Source organism: Panulirus ornatus, chromosome 9 (assembly GCF_036320965.1).
Source record: "Panulirus ornatus isolate Po-2019 chromosome 9, ASM3632096v1, whole genome shotgun sequence".
Classification (NCBI taxonomy): Eukaryota; Metazoa; Arthropoda; class Malacostraca; order Decapoda; family Palinuridae; genus Panulirus; species Panulirus ornatus.
Window position 1 is genome coordinate 15,146,200 of NC_092232.1, and position 25,473 is coordinate 15,171,672.

General features: G+C 40.3%; 1 protein-coding gene across 1 annotated transcript in view; it reads right to left on the reverse strand.

Annotated features, from left to right (window-relative positions):
* The window catches only part of sei (potassium voltage-gated channel seizure), a 924,474-nt gene that overhangs the window by 388,070 nt on the left and 510,931 nt on the right, over window positions 1-25,473 (reverse strand). The window contains exon 16 of the mRNA XM_071664734.1: window positions 6,374-6,406. Coding sequence (XP_071520835.1) covers window positions 6,374-6,406 — 33 coding nt within the window. The remainder of the gene's footprint in view (window positions 1-6,373; window positions 6,407-25,473) is intronic.

Consider the following 25,473-nt stretch of genomic DNA (forward strand, 5'->3'; position numbering starts at 1 on the left):
TGGTATACTGAGGTCGATGTGCTATCAATGGATTGAGCTTAGGTATGTGAAGCATCTGGGGTAAACTTTGGAAAGGTCTGTAGGGCCTGGATGTGGAAAGGGAGCTGGGGTTTTGATGCATTACACTTTACAGCTAGAGACTGAGTGTGAACAAATGTGGCCTTTTTGTCTTTTCCTGGTGCTACCTCGCTGGGGGAGGATGCTACTTCACGTGTGGCAGGGTGGCGACAGGAATGGATGAAAGTGGCAAGCATGAATATGTACATGTGTATATATGTATATGTCTGTGTATGTATATGTACATTCAAATGTATGTGTATGTATATGTGCATGTATGGGTGTTTATGTATAAATGTGTATATGTGTATATGGGTGGTTGGGCTATTCTTTTTCTGTTTCCTTGCGCTGCCTTGCTGACGCGGGAAATGGCGGTTAAGAAAGATCATAAGAGGCATGTGTTTTGGGAGCAGCTGAGTGAGTGTGTCAGTAGCTTTGATGCACGAGACCTAGTTACAGTGATGGGTGATTTGAATGCGAAGGCGAGTAATGTGGTAGTTGAGGGTATAATTGGTGTAAATGGGGTGTTCAGTGCTGTAAATGGAAATGGTGAAGAGCTTGTGGGGCTTGTGTGCTGAAAAAGGACTGGTGATTGGGAATACCTGGTTGGTGAAGAGCTTGTGGGCTTGTGTGCTGAAAAAGGACTGGTGATTGGGAATACCTGGTTTAAAAAGAGAGATATACATATGTATGTGAGTAGGAAAGATGGTCAAAGGGCAATATTGGATTACGTGTTAAATGATAGGCATGTAAAAGAGAGACTTTTGGATGTAAATGTTCTGAGAGGGGCAGCTGGAGGGATGTCTGATCACTATCTTGTGGTGGCAAAGGTGAAGACTTGTAGAGGTTTTCAGAGAAGAGAGAATGTTGGGGAAAAGAGTGTGGTGAGAGTAAGTGAGTTTGGAAAAGAGACTTGTGTGAGGAAGTATCAAGAGAGATTGAGTGTAGAATGGCAAAAGGTGAGAACAAATGATGAGGGGAGTGGAAGAGGAATGGGATGTTTTTAGGGAAGCAGTGATAGCTAGCATAAAAGATGCATGTGGAATGAGAAAGGTAGGAGATGGGCAGATTAGAAAGGGTGGTGAGTGGCGGGATGAAGAAGTAAGGTTGTTAGTGAAAGAGACGTTTGGACAATTTTTGCAAGGAAGTTGTGCAAATGACTGGGAAATGTATAAAAAAGTGGCAGGAGGTCAAGAGAAAGGTGCAAGAGGTGAAAAAGAGAACAAATGAGAGTTAAGGTGAGAGAGTATCATTAAATTTTAGGGAGCATAAAAAGATGTTTTGGAAGGAGGTAAATAACGTGCATAAGACAAGAACAATTGGGAATATTGGTGAAGGGTGCAAGTGGGGAGATAATATGAAGTAGTAATGAAGTGAGAAGGAGATGGAGTGAGTATTTTGAAGGTTTGTTGAATGTCTGATGATAAGACTGGCAGATATAGGGTTTTTTGGTCGGGGTGGTGTGCGAAGTGAGCGAGTCATGGAGAATGTGTTGGTAAACAGACGAGGTAGTGAAAGCTTTGCAGAAGATGAAAGCTGGCAAGGCAGCATCTTTGGATGGTATTGCAGTGGAATTTATTAAAAAAGGGGGTGACTGCATTGTTGATTGGTTGGTAGGGATATTCAATGTATGCATGGATCATGGTGAAGTGCCTGAGGATTGGCAGAATACTACAAAGGCAAAGGGGATAAAGGTGAGTATTCAAATTACAGAGGCATAAGTTTGTTGAGTATTTCTGGGAAATTATCTGATTGAGAGGGTAAAGGCATGTACAGAGCACCAGACTGGGGAAGAGCAATGTGGTTTCAGAAGTGGTAGAGGATGTGTGGATCAGGTGTTTGCTTTGAAGAATGTATGCGAGAAATACTTAGAAAAACAGATGGATTTGTATGTAGCATTTATGGATCTGGAGAAGGCATATGATAGGGTTGATAGAGATGCTTTGTGGAAGGTTTTAAGAGTATGTGGTGTGGGAGGTAAGTTGCTAGAAGCAGTGAAAAGTTTTTAACAAGGATGTAAGGCATGTGTACGAGTAGGAAGGGAGGAAAGTGACTGGTTCCCAGTGAGTCGCTTTGCAACGGGTTCGTGATGTCTTCATGGTTGTTTAATTTGTTTATGGAGGGGTGGTTAGGGAGGTGAATGCAAGAGTTTTGGAGAGAGGGGCAAGCATGCAATCTGCTGTGGATGGGGAGTGAGTCAGTTGTTTGTTTGCTGATGATACAGTGCTGGTGGCTGATTCGGGTAAGAAACTGCAGAGGTTGGTGACTGAGTTTGGTAAAGTGTGTGAAAGGAGAAAGTTAAGAGTAAATGTGAATAAGAGCAAGGTTATTAGGTTCAGTAGGGTTGAGGGGCAGTTAATTGGGAGGTAAGTTTGAATGGAGAAAAACTGGAGGAAGTGAAGTGTTTTAGATATCTGTGAGTGGACTTAGCAGTGGATGGAGCAACAGAAGCAGAGGCAAGTCCCACAGTGGGGGAGAAAGTTTTGGAAGCGTTGAAAAATGTGTGGAAGGCGAGAACATTATCCCGAAGAGCAAAAATGGGTATGTTTGAAGGAATGTTATGTGGTTGCAAGGCATGGGCTATAGTTAGGGTTGTGCAGAGGAGGCTAGATGTGTTGGATATGAAATGTTTGAGGACAATATGTGGTGTGAGGTGGTTTGATCGAGTAAGAAATGAAAGGGTACGAGGGATGTGTGGTAATAAAAAGAGTGTGGTTGAGAGAGTAGAATAGGGAGTGTTGAAATGGTTAGACACATGGAGAGAATGAGTGAGGAAAGATTGACAAAGAGGATATATGTGTTAGATATGGAGGGAACAAGAAGTGGGAGACCAAATTGAAGGTGGAAGGATGAAGTGAAAAAGATTGTGAGAGATCGGGGTCTAAATATGCAGGAGGGTGAAAGGAGTGCAAGGAATAGAGTGAATTGGAATGATGTGGAATATCCGGGTTGACGTACTGTCATTACCCTTTCATTACTTACTCAATCCAACCACCTCACACCACATATTGTCCTCAGACATTTCCATTACACTGCCTGCTACAATAATGCATAGATCTCTATAGTTTTGCACTGCTTCATTTCCTTGTTTTTTGGGGAAACCAACTTGACTCTTGGTAGTCTTTAGATGACAAACAGAACTAAATTCTCCAAAACCTAATTACATCTAAACACAGATTAACCAAAGCAAAATAGATTTATTCACAGCTAATGCAGTTAACACAGCAGAGGTCATTCCTGCAGAAATGGAAGCATTTATCCTCACTTTCACAACAACCTCTTCTTCCAATTCATCGTTCAACTGTTACTGTTCAGAAGCCATTCAGGCATCTTAGGCTTAGAAAAACTCTTTCCTCTTACTCCCATTCAGCTTTTAATCACTGCCCATAATCGCTGCAAGCATGTTATCCAGGCAAAGCTTTCCTTTACTCAATGAAAAATTGATAAACTCTCATCATCCACTGATAGGTCTTTCTGGTCTTTAGCTAAGGGCATCTCCAATAACTTCTGTCACTCAACCTTTCCTTCACTTTTCCGTTCTGAGAGTACTAAAGCTGTCTCTCCCGTAGACAAAGCAACTCTCTTTGGTTCCTGTTTCTCCTCTAGGTCTACCTTGGATGACTGTAACATTCCTTCATTCCCTGATACTCCTCTTACTAACCCTATGCCTCTCTCCCCATAATATCTTTTTGGACTTTCCAAAAAGAGCTCTCTATCTGGACACAAACAAGGCTTATTGTCCTGATGGCATCCATTACTATGTCATCATGTAAGAGTGTGCCTTTGAGCTTACACCTATGCTTGCTCATCTGTTCCATTGGAGGCATGCACTGATACATCCCATCCCTAAGAAGGGTGACCATTCTGACCCCTCTAACCACCACCCTAATGCTTTGAAATCTACCATTTTCAAAATCTTTGAATCCCTCCTCAACTCCCATATGTACTTAGACATCTTGAAACACACAGTCTTCTCTCTGATTTCCAAAATGGCTTCAGTAAGGCATGATCCCCTAGTGATATTCTTTCCTATCTTACTAATGACTGGTCATCATCCTTGAAAGATTCTAGGGCATTATGTTTAGTTGCTCTTGATATATCCAAAGCTTTTAAAAGGGTGTGACATAAGGATCTCATCTCTAAACTCCCCTCTTTTGGCTTCCCTCCCTCACTTTGCTCCTTCATAGCTAGCTTCCTCTCAGGCCAATCTACTCCTGTGGTCGTTGATGGATCAGCCTCTTCCCCTCCCTCCATCAACAGCAATGTCCCTCAAGGTTCTGTCCTGTCCCCTATACTTTTTCTCATTTCCAGCAATTTGCTTTCTCCCATTATTAATCAAATGCACTCATATGCTGATGACTCAACATTGCATTCATCCACATCCTTCGGTTCTGCTCCTTTATCTCTCACTTGGTCTGCATCTTGTCTTAACACAGCTTCCTCAATAAACTCAGACTTGGACAGGATATCTCAGTGGGTAGACAAATTCTAGTTAAGTTTAATGCCTCCAAGACCCAATTTCTACCCAACTTTCTATCAAAAACTCCTCGCAACTATTGTCTCTCCTTTGACGGTTCTGTAATTCCACCTCTTGACTCAATGAACATACTTGGTATTACTGTAATATCCACTCTTTCTTGGAAAGCCCACATTATGGGAATAGCTTAGCCTGCCTCTAACAGACTGAGTGTCCTGTTTAGATACTGAAACTTCTTTTCTTCTGAACATTTGCTCTGTTTATACAAAGCATTGATTTGTCCTTGTATGGAGTACTGCTCTCTTATCTGCATCCTTACTTGACAGACTTGAGTCAAAATCAGTCTAACTTATAAACTATTCCAGGCTAACTTACAAGCTTGATCCTCTTGCCCAGTGCTGAAATGCTGGTTCACCCTCCCCCTTCTATAGGTATTACTTTGTTTTTTGCTCCCGGGAGCTGGCTGCTTGTGTGCCCACACCACTAGCTAGACCATGCAATATCTGGTAAGCTGCTGTGTCACATGATTGCTGTGTGGCAGTTGGCAACTCATGTGTGGGCCATTTTGGAACTCTCTACCCTCTCCTGTCTTTTCTAATAACAATGACCTGGCACATTTTATAAGACAGGTTTTTCACTTCCTCCAAAACTTCATAAATACTTTGCCTTGTCTCTTCATTTCTCCATTTCTCAATTCTATACTTCAGTTAAGGCCTACCCCTGATGTGGACTTTTGTCCATGACTGGAGCCTTCAACATAAAAAAAAGTTATATAAGAGGCATGTGATGCAGCAAACAGATGGTAGTTTTACTTATTTTATGGGTTATTTGACATACACTAAAAAAGTTTGAATGGGATTACTTCCAACATTACAAGCATGAAGGTATTATATGCCAAGTTTGGCTGCATTTAACAATTCAACATTAAACTTTCAAAATGAAGTGTAAAAGTTACTTTCATATGCGTAAAAACATATAGTTCTGAAAAGTTATGTTTCAGTTCTGAACTAGTAAGAATTTATGTTTGTATGCAAATATACCTATCTGTGATATCCAATGTAAGTTAGTATGTATAATGCAGGAGTTTAACCTAGTCGTAGACACCACATTTAGACAGACATGAAACACTGGGATTTCTGATTTGTTGGCTTCTTTATTTAGTAATCACATTAATGTCTAATGGAGACAATCATATTCAAGTCCATCACTATTTGTATTTCCTGCTTCAAAATCTAACTTACTGTTTCTGTGCAATAGTCTAACTAGTTTTCCTGATAACTTTATGAAAAGATTACCTTGAATTAGTGATATTCTACCCTACACTTCCCTCATAGTAGTGAACAAGTATGGTAACTAAGACTGATATTACAAAGGATAAATTCAAACAAAATGAGTGTAACACCAGGGAAAGGGACACACTTTATGCTTCAAGCTCTGAAGTTGCATGAACAAAGAAAAAAAGGGTTGTCAGCCTCTTATATACAACCACTCAAAACATCAGAGCATTGGGTGGATGGGTTGAAGGAGTAGCCAAGACATTGGTGGTCTTTTGCAGGTCATGTGGTACTAGTTACAAAAATATAACATCATTATTCTCACATGGTAGATGACTCACCAAAACAATACGGTAAAAGGTAGGTAACAAGTAACAAAAGGAGCACAGCAAACAACAGAGCAAGGAATGGAGCAGGAAAAATACTAGTTGCATATTCTGGATGACGGAGCACATGAAACAACAAAAGAAAAGTCAGGAAGGGAGGGGGACACAAATGATCATTGAACTGAGAGGACTAAAGGGTGCTGGGTTAAGGGTCACTCCTACCGAGAAGAACTGCTTACCATAACCTGGGGATATATCCGTAGACCCAGCTGCTGATGTAAGGAATTAACTCAGGTTTAGACCATGACTATATAAAGCAACCTACTGAACATTACATCATCATTAACATCAGACTAAAGTTGGCAAGACTAATGATACTAGGCACCATACTACCCTTAACACATAACTGACCTTAACATAATTAGTAAATGGCTGTTCGTATTTCACAGACACTAAAGTTTTCAAAAGAGTGTGAACTATCAAGGAATAGCTCAACTTAATACTAATTTTTCATGAAAATATTTCAAACTGTGGAATTACTCTATTTACATATAGGGAAGTAATACTCCATAAAAATCTTTCTCATGTACTTTAAACATTCTGAGTATTGTTATCATGAAGGAAAAAGAAAAGTAAGTATCACTCAGTAAAGCACACCTTTATATGTAACATTTCTGAGTTAAGTCTTACCTTTTTTACTGGATAAACATCATCTAATTATGGGATCAGCCAATGTAAGAATTATCCACACAATAAGTCAACCAAAAACAAAATATGTGTCCTCTTACAGTAAAAAGTTATTCTTTTATCATGTATTTCTTCTTGATAATACAAATTCTAAGATTATACAAATGAAAACTCTCTCTTATTAAGCAATGTCCAACACAGCATTTTTACCTGATCTTTTTCAAGAAGGATTAATTCTTAAGGCAGACCTTGATAATCCAATTTAAATTCTAGGGATCTCCTCTTCACTGAATGAGTGAATGAAAATATACTGCTCACTTTTTGAAATAAAACTTAGCACAATTATTGTAGCTGATTATTCAAAAAAGTGGGTTTTAAAGGCTGAAAAACTGTTTCTCTCTGGAACACTGACCCACAAGCTATGAGAAAATCTCCATGATTTCTGGGAGCTAGAAGCCTCTCTTAACCCTCTACCCTCTGAAGATTTGATGCCCCTCTTCCTTCTCGAACAGCTCAAACAGAGGTACAGGATATAACTTGCTCCAGATATGCTCCTTTCTAATTGGTAGTCACCAGCAAATGACATCATTGTCCTGCTGGCTGTGAGGCTGCACCAGGCTGAACATTTCAAAATTCTTCAGAACAAGGACTTCACCCTTACAGTCACTAGTGCCAGTTAAGAGAAAGGCTTTTGAAAGAGAGGAGAAGGAAAGGCAGGAAACAATGACCAGGACATTTATTTATGGAACACTGTCCTGAAGAGAAGCAGTTTTCATTCTTCAAAACTCATTTTTCTCTCCTGAGTTGGTCTACCTGACAAGGTATGAAAACATAATAGCATTAAGGTGAAGGGTCAGACAAAAACTTCGTAACTAGGAGAAGATAACTTTGAACATAAAAAAGATATCCTGTGGCACACAAACAATCCTTCACCTTGCAGGAGGTAACCCTAATTCCCATAAGATTGATTCTCATGATCTTGACCATGGTATGGTTGACAAACATTGAGAAAAGTCAAAAACTGTAAAACTCCACTAAAAGCTTCCTCAGAAAAGTTAGCATAAAAGCATCCTTCTAATATCATGGCTTTGACTTACATGGCAAGGTTAAGCCAAGAAAACTAGTCCTTTAATCCAAAATAAAATGTTCCCTCAAAGAAAGGCTTCAAATCACCTGTGAACCAAAACTGGGGCGTATTTTGCTATTTATCTATCTATATCTCTGTTGCCCATTCTCTCCGGGAACTCCTTTGCAGACATCATTCCATACATTCTTCCACCATTTCTCTCCCTCCAGTGCTCTTCCACTCTATTCTCCATGTCACAAGCACTCTTCCTCCAACACAAACTTCTTTAACTGTACTATCAAAAACACTCTTTGTGAACTGCCAGTCTTGCATTCTTTCTACAAGCCCAAACCACCTCTAAGTATTACAATCCACAATTCCTTCCCTTTGCATTCCTTGCCACACCACATTTCTATTATACCCCTTCATTTCTTCATTCCATCCAATCATACCACATGCTCCTCTCATATACCTCATTTCCACAGCTTGGACTCTTGAACTCTGTGACTCATTCCATGTCCAAATTTTGGTTGCATAGGTCAAGGTTAAAGGACTCTGCTGTCCCTTAAACCTCTCTTCACCTCCATACTTACACCTCTACCCTTAATTATTTTATCAATGTACCCAATGACTCCTCTACCCTGTACTGTTCTCTTCCTTATCTCTCCTTTCATATCATCAAACTTACCCAAGACAGCTTCAAAATACTTGGATTTTCTCACTTTTTCTAGTCTTTCTCCCCTCACACCCAAAACACAGTTTAGTAAACTTTCTTCTTGCACTTTATACAGCTTTACAAAATCTATACTCTCTCTCTTTCCTTCAAAACATCATTACTTTACTTTTACTTGCATTTACCTTCAAATGCTCATGCTTACACACACATCACAAAACACACAACATTCTGCAACTCCTTTTTCACTCTCAGCAGACAACATGGTATCATCTGCAAACAGGTTTACCATTAGCCAACAAACTTCACAGCCATACTACATCTCTGCACCCTCTTTTTCGAGTTTTGCTTTCATCTCTCTTATCACTCCATCCATATATATATATATATATATATATATATATATATATATATATATATATATATATATATCAGATTGGGGAAGAGCAGTGCGGTTTCAGAAGTGGTAGAGGATGTGTGGATCAGGTGTTTGCTTTGAAGAATGTATGTGAGAAATACTTAGAAAAGCAAATGGATTTGTATGTAGCATTTATGGATCTGGAGAAGGCATATGATAGAGTTGATAGAGATGCTCTGTGGAAGGTATTAAGAATATATGGTGTGGGAGGCAAGTTGTTAGAAGCAGTGAAAAGTTTTTATCGAGGATGTAAGGCATGTGTACGTGTAGGAAGAGAGGAAAGTGATTGGTTCTCAGTGAATGTAGGTTTGCGGCAGGGGTGTGTGATGTCTCCATGGTTGTTTAATTTGTTTATGGATGGGGTTGTAAAGGAGGTAAATGCAAGAGTCCTGGAAAGAGGGGCAAGTATGAAGTCTGTTGGGGATGAGAGAGCTTGGGAAGTGAGTCAATTGTTGTTAGCTGATGATACAGCGCTGGTGGCTGATTCATGTGAGAAACTGCAGAAGCTGGTGACTGAGTTTGGTAAAGTGTGTGGAAGAAGAAAGTTGAGAGTAAATGTGAATAAGAGCAAGGTTATTAGGTACAGTAGGGGTGAGGGTCAAGTCAATTGGGAGGTGAGTTTGAATGGAGAAAAACTGGAGGAAGTGAAGTGTTTTAGATATCTGGGAGTGGATCTGTCAGCGGATGGAACCATGGAAGCGGAAGTGGATCATAGGGTGGGGGAGGGGGCGAAAATTTTGGGAGCCTTGAAAAATGTGTGGAAGTCGAGAACATTATCTCGGAAAGCAAAAATGGGTATGTTTGAGGGAATAGTGGTTCCAACAATGCTGTATGGTTGCGAGGCATGGGCTATGGATAGAGATGTGCGCAGGAGGATGGATGTGCTGGAAATGAGATGTTTGAGGACAATGTGTGGTGTGAGGTGGTTTGATCGAGTAAGTAACGTAAGGGTAAGAGAGTTGTGTGGAAATAAAAAGAGCGTGGTCGAGAGAGCAGAAGAGGGTGTTTTGAAATGGTTTGGGCACATGGAGAGAATGAGTGAGGAGAGATTGACCAAGAGGATATATGTGTCGGAGGTGGAGGGAACGAGGAGAAGAGGGAGATCAAATTGGAGGTGGAAAGATGGAGTGAAAAAGATTTTGTGTGATCGGGGCCTGAACATGCAGGAGGGTGAAAGGAGGGCAAGAAATAGAGTGAACTGGATCAATGTGGTATACAGGGGTTGACGTGCTGTCAGTGGATTGAAGCAAGGCATGTGAAGCGTCTGGGGTAAACCATGGAAAGCTGTGTAGGTATGTATATTTGCGTGTCTGGACGTGTGTATGTACATGTGTATGGGGGGGGGGGTTGGGCCATTTCTTTCGTCTGTTTCCTTGCGCTACCTCGCAAACGCGGGAGACAGCGACAAAGTATAAAAAAAAAAAAAAAAAAAAAAAAAAAAAAATATATATATATATTTAATTATTTATCTACTTATTTTGCTGTGTCGCTGTCTCCCGCGGTTGCAAGGTAGAGCAAGGAAACAGACAAAAGAAATGGCCCATCCCACCCCCATACACATGTATATACATATACGTCCACACATGCAAATATACATACCTATACATCTCAATGTACACATATATATATACAAACACAAACATATACATATATACTATATTTTATATTTATTTATTCATTTTTTTATTATACTTTGTCGCTGTCTCCCGCGTTTGCGAGGTAGCGCAAGGAAACAGACGAAAGAAATGGCCCAACCCCCCCCCATACACATGTATATACATACGTCCACACACGCAAATATACATACCTACACAGCTTTCCATGGTTTACCCCAGACGCTTCACATGCCTTGATTCAATCCACTGACAGCACGTCAACCCCGGTATACCACATCGCTCCAATTCACTCTATTCCTTGCCCTCCTTTCACCCTCCTGCATGTTCAGGCCCCGATCACACAAAATCTTTTTCACTCCATCTTTCCACCTCCAATTTGGTCTCCCTCTTCTCCTTGTTCCCTCCACCTCCGACACATATATCCTCTTGGTCAATCTTTCCTCACTCATCCTCTCCATGTGCCCAAACCACTTCAAAACACCCTCTTCTGCTCTCTAAACCACGCTCTTTTTATTTCCACACATCTCTCTTACCCTTACGTTACTCACTCGATCAAACCACCTCACACCACACATTGTCCTCAAACATCTCATTTCCAGCACATCCATCCTCCTGCGCACAACTCTATCCATAGCCCACGCCTCGCAACCATACAACATTGTTGGAACCACTATTCCTTTAAACATACCCATTTTTGCTTTCCGAGATAATGTTCTCGACTTCCACACATTCTTCAAGGCCCCCAGAATTTTCGCCCCCTCCCCCACCCTATGATCCACTTCCGCTTCCATGGTTCCATCCGCTGCCAGATCCACTCCCAGATATCTAAAACACTTCACTTCCTCCAGTTTTTCTCCATTCAAACTCACCTCCCAATTGACTTGACCCTCAACCCTACTGTACCTAATAACCCTTCTCCTATTCACATCTACTCTTAACTTTCTTCTTCCACACACTTTACCAAACTCAGTCACCAGCTTCTGCAGTTTCTCACATGAATCAGCCATGTACATGTACACATGTACATAATTCGTACTGTCTGCCTTTATTTATTCCCATCACCACCTCACCACACATGGAATAACATCCCCCTCCCCCCTCATGTGTGCAAGGTAGCACTAGAAAAAGACAACAAAGGCCCCATTCGTTCACACTCAGTCTCTAGCGGTCATGTAATAATGCCCGAAACCACAGATCCCTTTCCACATCCAGGCCCCACAGAACTTTTCATGGTTTATCCCAGATGCTTCACATGCCCTGATTCAATCCACTGACAGCACGTTGACCCCGGTATACCACATCGATCCAATTCACTCTATTCCTTGCCCGCCTTTCACCCTTCTGCATGTTCAGGCCCCGATCACTCAAAATCTTTTTCACTCCATCTTTCCACCTTCAGTTTGGTCTCCCACTTCTCATCGTTCCCTCTACCTCAGACACATATATTCTCTTGGTCAATCTTTCCTCACTCATTCTCTCCATGTGCCCAAACCATTTCAAAACACCCTCTTCTGCTCTCTAAACCACGCTCTTTTTATTTCCACACATCTCTCTTACCCTTACATTACTTACCCGATCAAACCACCTCACACCACATGCTGTCCTCAAACATTTCACTTCCAGCACATCCACCCTCCTACGCACAACTCTATCCATAGCCCACGCCTCGCAACCATACAGCATTGTTGGAACCACTATTCCTTCAAACATACCCATTTTTGGTTTCCGAGATAATGTTCTCGACTTCCAAACATTCTTCAAGGCTCCTAGGATTTTCGCCCCCTCCCCCACCCTATGATTCACTTCCGCTTCCATGGTTCCATCCGCTGCCAGATCCACTCCCAGATATCTAAAACACCTCACTTCCTCCAGTTTCTCTCATTTAAACTTACCTCCCAATTAACTTGTCCCTCAACCCTACTGAGCCTAATAACCTTGCTCTTATTCATATTTACTCTCAACTTTCTTCTTTCCCACACTTTACCAAACTTAGTCGCCAACTTCTGCAGTTTCTCACCTGAATCAGCCACCAACGCTGTATCATCAGCGAACAACAACTGACTCACTTCCCAAGCCCTCTCATCCACAACAGGCTGCATACTTGCCCCTCTCTCCAAAACTCTCACATTCACCTCCCTAACAACTCCATCCATAAACAAAAGTAAACATTCATGGAGACATCATTCACCCCTGCAGCAAACCGACATTCACTGAGAACCAATCACTTTCCTCTCTTCCTACTCATACACATGCCTTACATTCTTGATAAAAACTTTTCACTGCTTCTAGCAACTTATCTCCCACACCATATACTCTTAATACCTTCCACAAAGGTAGAAGGTAGAGGGCGACTAGAGGGGACGGGAGCGGGGGGGCCAGAAATCCTTAACTTTCTAAAATGGGAAACAGAAGAAGGAGTCATGCGGGGAGTGCTCATCCTCCTTGAAGGCTCAGATTGGGGTGTCTAAATGTGTGTGGATGTAACCAAGATGTGAAAAAATGAGAGATAGGTAGTATGTTTGAGGAAAGGAACCTGGATGTTTTGGCTCTGAGTGAAACGAACCTCAAGGGTAAAGGGGAAGAGTGGTTTGGGAATGTCTTGGGAGTAAAGTCAGGGGTTAGTGAGAGGACAACAGCAAGGGAAGGAGTAGCACTACTCCTGAAACAGGAGTTGTGGGAGTATGTGATAGAATGTAAGAAAGTAAATTCTAGATTGATATGGGCAAAATTGAAAGTTGATGGAGAGAGATGGGTGATTATTGGTGCATATGCACTTGGGCATGAGGAGAAAGATCATGAGAGGCAAGTGTTTTGGGAGCAGCTGAATGAGTGTGTTAGTGGTTTTGATGCACAAGACCGGGTTATAGTGGGAATGTCTTGGGAGTAAAGTCAGGGGTTAGTGAGAGGACAACAGCAAGGGAAGGAGTAGCACTACTCCTGAAACAGGAGTTGTGGGAGTATGTGATAGAATGTAAGAAAGTAAATTCTAGATTGATATGGGCAAAATTGAAAGTTGATGGAGAGAGATGGGTGATTATTGGTGCATATGCACTTGGGCATGAGAAGAAAGATCATGAGAGGCAAGTGTTTATACATAAGTATACGTATGTATGTAGGAGAGATGGCCAGAGAGTGTTATTGGATTACGTGTTAATTGACAGGCGTGCGAAAGAGAGACTTTTGGATGTTAATGTGCTGAGAGGTGCAAATGGAGAGATGTCTGATCATTATCTTGTGGAGGTGAAGGTGAAGATTTGTATGGGTTTTCAGAAAAGAAGAGAGAATGTTGGGTTGAAGAGAGTGGTGAGAGTAAGTGAGCTTGGGAAGGAGACTTGTGTGAGGAAGTACCAAGAGAGACTGAGTACAGAATGGAAAAAGGTGAGAACAAAGGAGGTAAGGGGAGTGGGGGAGGAATGGGATGTATTTAGGGAAGCAGTGATGGCTTGCGCAAAAGATGCTTGTGGCATGAGAAGCGTGGGAGGTGGGTTGATTAGAAAAGGTAGTGAGTGGTGGGATGAAGAAGTAAGAATATTAAAGAAAGAGAAGAGAGAGGCATTTGGACAATTTTTGCAGGGAAAAAATGCAAATGAGTGGGAGATGTATAAAAGAAAGAGGCAGGAGGTCAAGAGAAAGGTGCAAGAGGTGAAAAAGAGGGCAAATGAGAGTTGGGGTGAGAGAGTATCATTAAATTTTAGGGAGAATAAAAAGATGTTCTAGAAGGAGGTAAATAAAGTGCGTAAGACAAGGGAGCAAATGGGAACTTCAGTGAAGGGCGCTAATGGGGAGGTGATAACAAGTAGTGGTGATGTGAGAAGGAGATGGAGTGAGAATTTTGAAGGTTTGTTGAATGCGTTTGATGATAGAGTGGCAGATATAGGGTGTTTTGGTCGAGGTGGTGTGCAAAGTGAGAGGGTTAGGGAAAATGATTTGGTAAACAGAGAAGAGGTAGTAAAAGCTTTGCGGAAGATGAAAGCCGGCAAGGCAGTAGGTTTGGATGGTATTGCAGTGGAATTTATTAAAAATGGGGGTGACTGTATGGTTGACTGGTTGGTAATGCTATTTAATGTATGTATGACTCATGGTGAGGTGCCTGAGGATTGGCGGAATGCTTGCATAGTGCCATTGTACAAAGGTAAAAGGGATAAGAGTGAGTGCTCAAATTACAGAGGTATAAGTTTGTTGAGTATTCATGGTAAATTATATGGGAGGGTATTGATTGAGAGGGTGAAGGTATGTACAGAGCATCAGATTGGGGAAGAGCAGTGTGGTTTCAGAAGTGGTAGAGGATGTGTGGATCAGGTGTTTGCTTTGAAGAATGTATGTGAGAAATACTTAGAAAAGCAAATGGATTTGTATGTAGCATTTATGGATCTGGAGAAGGCATATGATAAGAGTTGATAGAGATGCTCTGTGGAAGGTACTAAGGATATATGGTGGGGGAGGCAAGTTGTTAGAAGCAGTGAAAAGTTTTTATCGAGGATGTAAGGCATGTGTACGTGTAAGAAGAGAGGAAAGTGATTGGTTCTCAGTGAATGTAGGTTTGCGGCAGGGGTGTGTGATGTCTCCATGGTTGTTTAATTTGTTTATGGATGGGGTTGTTAGGGAGGTGAATGCAAGAGTTTTGGAAAGAGGGGCAAGTATGAAGTCTGTTGGGGATGAGAGAGCTTGGGAAGTGAGTCAGTTGTTGTTCGCTGATGATACAGCGCTAGTGGCTGATTCATGTGAGAAACTGCAGAAGCTGGTGACTGAGTTTGGTAAAGTGTGAGAAAGAAGAAAGTTAAGAGTAAATGTGAATAAGAGCAAGGTTATTAGGTACAGTAGGGTTGAGGGTCAAGTCAATTGGGAGGTAAGTTTGAATGGAAGAAAACTGGAGGAAGTGAAGTGTTTTAGATATCTGGTAGGGGATCTGGCAGTGGATGGAACAATGGAAGCGGAAGTGAATCATAGGGTGGGGGAGGGGGCGAAAATCCTGGGAGCCTTGAAGAATGTTTGGAAGTCAGGAACAATATCTCGGAAAGCAAAAATGGGTATGTTTGAAGGAATAGTGGTTCCAACAATGTTGTATGGTTGCGAGGCGTGGGCTATGGATAGAGTTGTGCGCAGGAGGGTGGATGTGCTGGAAATGAGATGTTTGAGGACAATATGTGGCGTGAGGTGGTTGGATCGAGTAAGTAATGTAAGAGAGATGTGTGGAAATAAAAAGAACATGGTTGAGAGAGAGCAGAAGAGGGTGTTTTGAAATGGTTTGGGCACATGGGGAGAATGAGTGAGGAAAGATTGACCAAGAGGATATATGTGTTGGAGGTGGAGGGAATGAGGAGAAGTGGGAATCCAAATTGGAGGTGGAAAGATGGAGTGAAAAAGATTTTGAGTGATCGGGGCCTGAACATGCAAGAGGGTGAGAGGCGGGCAAGGAATAGAGTGAATTGGATTGATGTGGTATACCGGGGTTGACGTGCTGTCAATGGATTGAATCAGGGCATGTGAAGCGTCTGGGGTAAACCATTGAAAGTTCTGTGGGGCTGGATGTGGAAAGGGAGCTGTGGTTTCGGGCATCATCACATGACAGCTAGAGACTGAGTGTGAACGAATGGGGCCTTTATTGTCCTTTCCTAGTGCCACCTCACACACATGAGGGGGGAGGGGGATGTTATTCCATGTGTGGTGAGGTGGCGATGGGAATAAATAAAGGCAGACAGTATGAATTATGTACATGTGTATATATGTATATGTCTGTGTGTGTATATATATGTGTACATTGAGATGTATAGGTATGTATATTTGTGTGTGTGGATGTGTATGTATATATACATGTGTATGGGTGTGGGTTGGGCCATTTCCGTCGTCTATTTCCTTGCGCTACCTCGCAAACACGGGAGACAGCGACAAAGCAAAATAAATAAATAAAATAAATAAATATATATATATATATATATATATATATATATATATATATATATATATATATATATATATATATATATATATATATATATTCATACTATTCGCCATTTCCCGCATTAGCGAGGTAGCGTTAAGAACAGAGGACTGGGCCTTTGAGGGAATATCCTCATATGGCCCCCTTCTCTGTTCCTTCTTTTGGAAAATTTAAAAAAAAATGAGAGGGGAGGATTTCCAGCCCCCCGCTCCCTTCCCTTTTAGTCGCCTTCTACGAAATGCAGGGAATAAGTGGGAAGTATTCTTTCTCCCCTATATATATTTATCTATTTATTCACTTTCCCCTGCCGCCGCCTCCCACGCCAGCGAGGTAGTGCAAGGAAACAGACGAAAGAATGGCCCAACCCACCCACATACACATGTATATACACACACGTCCACACACACACCACATATACATATATATATATATACATATATATATATATATATTATTATTATTATCATTATCATTTTGCTTATTATTATATCATTATTATTTATACACATGTATATACATACACGTCCACGTCTCCCTCCCCCCTCATGTGTGCGAGGTAGCGCTAGGAAAAGACAACAAAGGCCCCATTCGTTCACACTCAGTCTCTAGCTGTCATGCAATAATGCCCGAAACCACAGATCCCTTTCCACATCCAGGCCCCATACAACTTTCCATGGTTTACCCCAGACGCTTCACATGCCCTGATTCAATCCATTGACAGCACGTCGACCCCGGTATACCACATTGATCCAATTCACTCTATTCTTTGCCCGCCTTTCACCCTCCTGCATGTTCAGGCCCTGATCACTCAAAATCTTTTTCACTCCATCTTTCCACCTCCAATTTGGTCTCCCACTTCTCCTCGTTCCCTCCACCTCCGACACATATATCCTCTTGGTCAATCTTTCCTCACTCATTCTCTCCATGTGCCCAAACCATTTCAAAACACCCTCTTCTGCTCTCTCAACCACGCTCTTTTTATTTCCACACATCTCTCTTACCCTTACATTACTTACTCAATCAAACCACCTCACACCACATATTGTCCTCAAACATCTCATTTCCAGCACATCCACCCTCCTGCGCACAACTCTATCCATAGCCATGCCTCGCAACCATACAACATTTTTGAAACCACTATTCCTTCAAACATAGCCATTTTTGCTTTCGGAGATAATGTTCTCGACTTCCACACATTCTTCAAGGCTCCCAGGATTTTTGCCCCCTCCCCCACCCTATGATTCACTTCCGCTTCCATGGTTCCATCCGCTGCCAGATCCACTCCCAGATATCTAAAACACTTCACTTCCTCCAGTTTTTCTCCATTCAAACTTACCTCCCAATTGACTTGACCCTCAACCCTACTGTACCTAATAACCTTGCTCTTATTCACATTTACTCTTAACTTTCTTCTTTCACACACTTTACCAAACTCAGTCACCAGCTTCTGCAGTTTCTCACATGAATTAGCCACCAGCGCTGTATCATCAGCAAACAACAACTGACTCACTTCCCAAGCTCTCTCATCCCCAACAGACTTCATACTTGCCCCTTTCCAAAACTCTTGCATTCACCTCCCTAACAACCCTATCCATAAACAAATTAAACAACCATATATATATATATATATTTTTCTTTTTCTTTCATACTATTCGCCATTTCCCGCATTAGCGAGGTAGCGTTGAGAACAGAGGACTGGGCCCTTGAGGGAATATCCTCACCTGGGCCCCTTCTCTGTTCCCTCTTTTGGAAAATTAAAAAAAAAAGTGAGAGGGGAGGATTTCCAGCCCCCCGCTCCCATATATATATATATATATATATATATATATATATATATATATATATATTAAAAAGCCACAACGACATTACACAGCCCTGCCTCATACCCACATGTATACTGAAACTTTCCTTCAACTCTCCATCCACTCTTACATATGCATTTGTTCCTCTATAGAAGGCTTTCACACCAACCAATAGTTGTCCCCCTACCCCACATATCCTTATAACAACCCTTAAAGCATTCCACTTGAATTGGTCATACTTTTTCTCCAAATCCATAAAAGCTGCGTACAACTATTTACCTTTCGCTAAATACTCTTTCATGTTCATCTTTACCACAAAAACTGATCCATGCATCCCCTACCTTTCATAAAACCTCCTTGCTCCTCATTTATTCTGCATTCAGTCACTTCCATCACTCTATCAATCATCACACGCATCCCCTAACTTTCCTAAAATGTCCTTGCTCCTCATTTATTCTGCATTCAGTCACTTCCATCACTCTATCAATCAACATTCTTGCATACTTTTTTCCCAGTATACTTAATAGACTTTTTCCCCTATAATTGCTACATACATCCTTTGTACCTTTTCCTTTGATTAAAGGAACAATAATAGCTTTCATCCAGTTCTCAGGCACAACCTTCTGTTTCCATGCTAAATTACATATCAGATGCATCCATTCTATCATGCTCTCCCCTTCATACTTCAGCATTTCAACCATAATTCCATCTACTCCAAGTGCCTTTCCTATCTTCAGCCTCAATTATTGCCCATTTTACCTCCCTTTTTGCTTTAGGCCTTTGCACTTGTATCCTATTCCTTCCATCCTCCATAGCCATGCATGAAACAACTGCTGCCTCACCCTCTCCCACATTCATCAGTTCTTCAGCATACTCTTTCCATCTTCTTTTCATTTCTTCCTTTTGATTCAGCAACTCCCCTCATTTATTTCCCATATTAAAATTTCCACTCTTACATCCACCTCTTTCCAGTACAATTTCAAATTTTCCAACAAACTTAACATACTCTTTCATTGCTTTCCTCTATGAACTTTTTAACATTTCACTTACACATTTCATATTTTTCCCTTTTACTTTGCTGAACTTCCACTGATCCATTCCCTTCAAAAACCATGTGTCTTTTTCTTCTCTTCCACAACATTTCTAATATCTTTTGTCCACCATGCACTGCCCTTTCTATTCTTATATCTCATAACCCTGCATCCAACTACTAATTCTACAACCCTTAAAAGCATTTTTATAAACATTTTAAACACCTAATTCACACATGACTGCATCCCTACCGCTGTAATTCTGTCTAAACTTTCACTTACTCTCCTTCATGCTCACCCCTACATTTTTTCTGATTCTGGTTCCCCTTGCTACTCTGAAATTCTTAAAGTTTTCTCTGAGGTACTTAACCAGACAATGGGCATGAAGCTCTTCAGAAGTAGTCTTTAAAGAAGCAGCCAAAGGGTATTTGAAGCTCATTTGTTTATTGTAAGAGACAAAAGTATTGCTTTACATTTCTTGTTTAAAGGATTGAATTCTACAAAGACCACCACTTTTGAAAACACATTAAAATCTGAATCTTCAGGAACAGTTGAAAAGGTTCCAAAACTAATTATGAAATAAGTTACACATTTCTCAAACTTCACGCTACAAAAGATCCGTAAATGTAAGTTCCAAAATCCAGCACTTCGATGCTGAGTTCCTGACCAAGGGTTGAGATGGTCTAACTACACTTATGAAATCAGTGGAATTTGCACAACAGAAGTTCAGGCACCAAGAATTTCTCCCCCATTTGGGGCAATCAGAGTCACTAAACTCAGAGAAAAAAGTTTTGGGAACAACTCTCTCCAAGAGATCTACCAAAGAAAAGAAGTAAATATGATTTCAAAAGCTACAACTGCAATCAAGGCAACTTTAGCCACTGCCCCAGGAAACATAAGTTGGTAAGAGGGTGATTGCTCAAAGGTGGGGAGATCCTGTAAGTTTACCCATAAAGAAAGGATCCAGTTGAAAGCCTCTTTTCTTAAGTATATTTCTGTTCCCATGGGCACTAGCCTTGAGAGTGTTGGCCTATACACTACATATTCCTTGAAAGTAGGGAAAACTTGAATAAACAGCCATGTCCACTGTAAATGTAGATTTTTTCATTTTTTCAAGATTATGAACTGCTACTATAGCATTTGATCAAAAAAATTTACACCCTGAGTCTAGGACATTCTGGGTGCTGAAGAACCATGGAAACCACATTTCCTCAATTTTGATGTGTAAGAACTTATGCTCCTCTTACCACAAGTCCTCACTCACCTGCATCCTGCTGAAGAGGGGAAGCCTAATAAATGTAGCTTGAGATATCCATCATTTACAATATAGGTATTTGGAGATCCTCATATCTGTTCCCTACACCAATGAAACACTAAAATCCTGGAGTTAGGCTATTAGCAAAACAATGGTTAAAAAAAGAAGGCTTGGTATACCAAAAAAAGTCACCATCTTTGCCTGTAACCTTGCCATGTAGTTGCAGTAAGCTGTAGAATGAACTTACCCTAAATGTAACTAACTGAAGGTTAGACATCATAAACTGGATTTTGGACTGTCAAAGGAAATTGGATGGTCCAAAGCATTTTTCTGTGGAAAATAAAAAGAACCTATCTGAACAAAATCAATCCAAAGTTAAGTGAACTTCTGACTGGAAATCAAATGAGACATTCTTGGTTAATGATACAACCTGCTTCTAGAAAGGACATCCTGGAATATTGACCCTTACCTAGCACATACATTTATTAAAGTGCAACTATTAGGAAACATCTCAGAAAGATGAACACTATGGTCTCTGAAGAGAAAATTCTGGGAATCTGGGAGGTCATCAATCTTGAAAAAATTGTGAGCCTATAAACAATCCAAAAGGGAATCACTTGGACTGCCCTGTTGGTTCCCAAACTTGAAAGTTGAATGCTCTATCACTCTGGAATTAATATGGAATGTGCCAGAAAGTGTCTAATTCCCAAATATACAATTAAGTACCCTTCAGTTCCCAACTGACTGTCTAACTGTTAGCCACAAGGACACAGACTATCTGTACAAGTCATCCTACATCTGTTCTGTTTGATGCAAGTATTTAGTAAGAAATTCAGTATCAGTATCATTCTCTTCCTGTTAAAGTCATTCTTATGACTAGAAAGAGGGTGTATGTGAAAAACCAGTCATCCTATGGTAGTTAATTATGTCTGAAGTAACATTTCCTGACTATATTCTCTTAAACATTGAGTCAGGTCTGTCCCATATTCCACTTTGACAGTGAGATACCTATCTTCAACCCTTCCCCTTTTACATAGCAGCAGTAATAGTTGTTCATTACTTCTATTACTACAGTAGTATTAGTAGCAGTGGTAAGTTGTAGTAGGTAGTAGTAATGGTAGTTAGTAGGTAGGAGTAATAGTGGTAGTTAGCAGTAGTAGTAGCTGCAGTTAGTAGCAGTAGCACTAATAGCAGTAATACTGATAGTAGTAGTAGTAGTAGCAGCAGTAGTACACATGAAGGTAATCCCAACTCAAAAGTTTCTAGCCTTCTCTGTATCATATCGAATCAGTACTGTACTGTCAGAGCAAGTACCTTGAAAGGAACTATTTTTTGATAGGAATCAATCCACTTACATATCAAAAGCAATTCCCATTACTAGTACATGGCAAGAAATGGTAAATGAGGTGAACTCTAGAATTACCCTGTTGCTATAAGGAATAAAGAAATCCCTTAATTGCATTTTCTCGAGGCAGCTAGGATTGACAATCATTGTTATGTACATAGCACAGTCATGCCCCAGACCCAAATGTATAATGAAACCTTCTCTTAACACTATCCATTATTATACAAGCATTTTCTCTTCTATATAAGGCTTTCACACCATCCAAAAATTGTTACCATACCCCAAATAACCTTAACACATTCCATAAAGCATTCCACTTGACTGTCATACACTCTCTAAATCCATAAAAGCTGCATGCGGCTTCTTACCTTTTGCTAGATACTCTTCCACAATCATTTTCATAACAAAAATCTGATCCACATATCCCCTACCTTTCCTAAAACCCTCTTGCCCCACACTGGAGGGAGAGAAATGGGTAAAGAAAATATGGAATGGTGTAGGCAAATTAGGTATGTAAGGACAGGGATAAATGGAAACTTTTGCTGTGGCCACCCCCTTGATGAGAGTTCGTAAAGGGAACAGGCATCAGAAATATAGATGGATAAATAATTATGTTCTGTAATAAATCAAAATAATCTAATGCTACAGATATTTGAATAGTCTCATTGGAGAAAAGAAAGCACAAAAGAGTGTGAGGTGAAGGAGCTCTGAGAGGTCCTACTTGTGTAGTGAAAACACAGCCACTCTTTGATATTCTTATCCTGTCCTCACGAAAATAAACAAGGAATTCTCCACATACGAAAAATAAATGCTCAAGGGTAAAGTTCACTACCCTCCCAAGTCTACCAGGACAATGTTCCTATAGGCTAGGAGAAATATAACAGAGATAAGAGATATAAATAGAAACTTTCAGATTTTCAGAATTATAGATAATAAGGAAGAGCTTTAATCTAGCAACCAGAAATTTGTACCCAGTCCATATCTAACTTTGTTAGCTCTGGGACTGATCAAAGCAATCTTAAGATTGAAATTTGAGGATATGTGCAGTTTCCCTAGTATTCTTAAGACAACCCAGGGCAATTAGATGAGTGTTCCTGGCAAAAATCCCTTCTGAAAGCCCCAGACACAAAAGGAGTCTCATTCAGTCTCCAAAGGTAAAATTGATTAAATTGTTTAACTCTCAAAAGTTATCAAAGAAGATTCAAATCTTGAGAAAAATCTCTGTGACAGTTTGCTCAGTAACTAACAAATACTCCTTCATACTGAAGCAACAAGTCTGAGAGTGAATGGAATCAAGTCGCTTGAGAGATGAATCCAAACTTAAGGAGAATTGAGTTCATGTTCTAAACAGGTTTAGCTTAACACCATATGCTGATGTGATGCCAGCTACTGAAATAAAGAAATGGAATTGGAAATCTCTATGAGAATAGGCCGTGAATACTCTCTTAACACATTTACCCAAGTTAATGGCTTTTGATCTCAGAAGGGAAACTCTCAACTTTTGTCTGTTAAAAGGAAAGATATCTGAAAATCTTGACAGAAATTGCATGGACTAAGGATCTGAAGGTGACCTCTCTTAGATGGAGCATTGGTAGGAATATTGAGAGAAGATACTTTCAGTCCAGGGCTCATCTTACAAATATCTGGTGAGAGACTGCAAGACTATCCTTAACACTTGACTAACCTTAACAATACCCTTAACACTTGACTGACCTCAACAGTATTTGTAACTGTCTGTTCATATTCTTAATACAAATGAAGTCTTTTTCCAAAGTGTTTGAGCTATCAAGGAATAGTTTACCTTATAATTTTTCATGAAAATATTTCACACTATGAAAAACGGGACATTAATAATCAATAAAAAAAATTTCTTGCCCACTTTAAATATTCTAAGTAGCTATGAAAACCATCAGAAGGTATTCACTCAGTAAAGCACAGCTTTATACATAACCTTTGTTAGTCAGCATTACCTTTGTCACTGGATAACTTAGTCCTAACTGAGGGAGCAGTCAATGTAAGAATTACCCTTAAAAAAGATAAAGTGACCAAAGACTCTATGTTCCTCTTACAGTGTATAAACTTGATCTTTACCTAAATTGGAGTATTTCTATTTAGAAATATGAATTCTAAGCTTATGAAATGGAAAACAACTAATCAGTCAGTGTTCAATACAGCATTTTCATCTCTTCCATTGCAAGAGGGATTAATTCCTAAGGCAGACCTCAATAATCCAATCAAAATTCGAGGATCTCTTCTTCAACAAATGAGCGCATGAAAATATATTGCTACCCATGATAACATGGTCACATGTCAAACATTTTGAACTAAAACTTAACATGAAAACTTTTTTTTCCAGGACAATGTCCCATGAGCTATTAGAGTCTCCATGATTTCTGGGGATTTGAAGTATCTAAAAACTTCTTTTTTTCCAGGGCAATGTCCCATGAGCTATTAGAGAGTCTCCATGATTTCTGGGGATTTGAAGTATCTAATGCCCTGTCTTTCGGTAAGGTTAATGCTCTGCATCTTTCTCTAACCCCCAAACCATGGTAGTGGTTACATCTCACTCCAGAAATGCTCTGATCAGCAGTCAGTCCAACAATGATATCATTAACCTGCCTGCTGACAAGCTGCACCAGGCTGACCACATCAAAATTCCTCAGAATATAAACATTATCCTAACAGTATCTACTGTCAATTAAAAGAGGTTTTCAAAAGAGAGGGGAAGGAAGGAAGGGCAAAAAATATCAACCAAGAAATTTACTTGTGGGATGCTACTTTGGAGAGAAGCATTTTCCATTTTTCAAAGCTCACTTTTCTCTCCAAGGTTTGTTCTGCACACTATATGAGAATAACAGCAGGGGGGCAGAGGGTTAGAAATAAACTTCTTAACCAGAACAAAAGATGATCATGAACATCCCCAGAAGTTATCCTATGACACATAAGCAAATCTCTACCTTGCTGGATGTAACCTCAAAACCCATAAAATTGATCCTCAGCATTTAGATCATGGTATGGTTGATGAGAGTTTAGGCAAGTCAAAGACCTCTATAAAACTCCTCCATTAAAAAAGCTTCGTCTGGAATGCTTGTGCAGAAGTATCCTCATGACATCATGTCTCTGACATTCAGGGAGAGGTTGAGCTAACAAAGACAGTCTTTTAATAAAAAATTATATGTTCCCTTAGAGAAAGGTTTCAAATTCCTTGGATGAACTAAAAATGGAGTTCCCCTTGCTACTCTATCAAGATATTCTTTGAGATATTCAATAAGAAACAGGACATGAAGTTCTTTAAAGGTAGTGTTCAAAGAAGCAACAAAAGGCCATTCAAAGTTGAAGTTTTTAACCTTGCAAAAACTTTGAGCTAGAAAGAGCGTAACAAATTATGTTATCAAAAATGAGAAGATTCTTATAGTTGGATGACCAGAAATATCTTTAACTTCAACAACATCAAGACATTTGCCAAGCTCCACTCAGATTACAAGGTGGGGGACACAAGTCTCCTCAA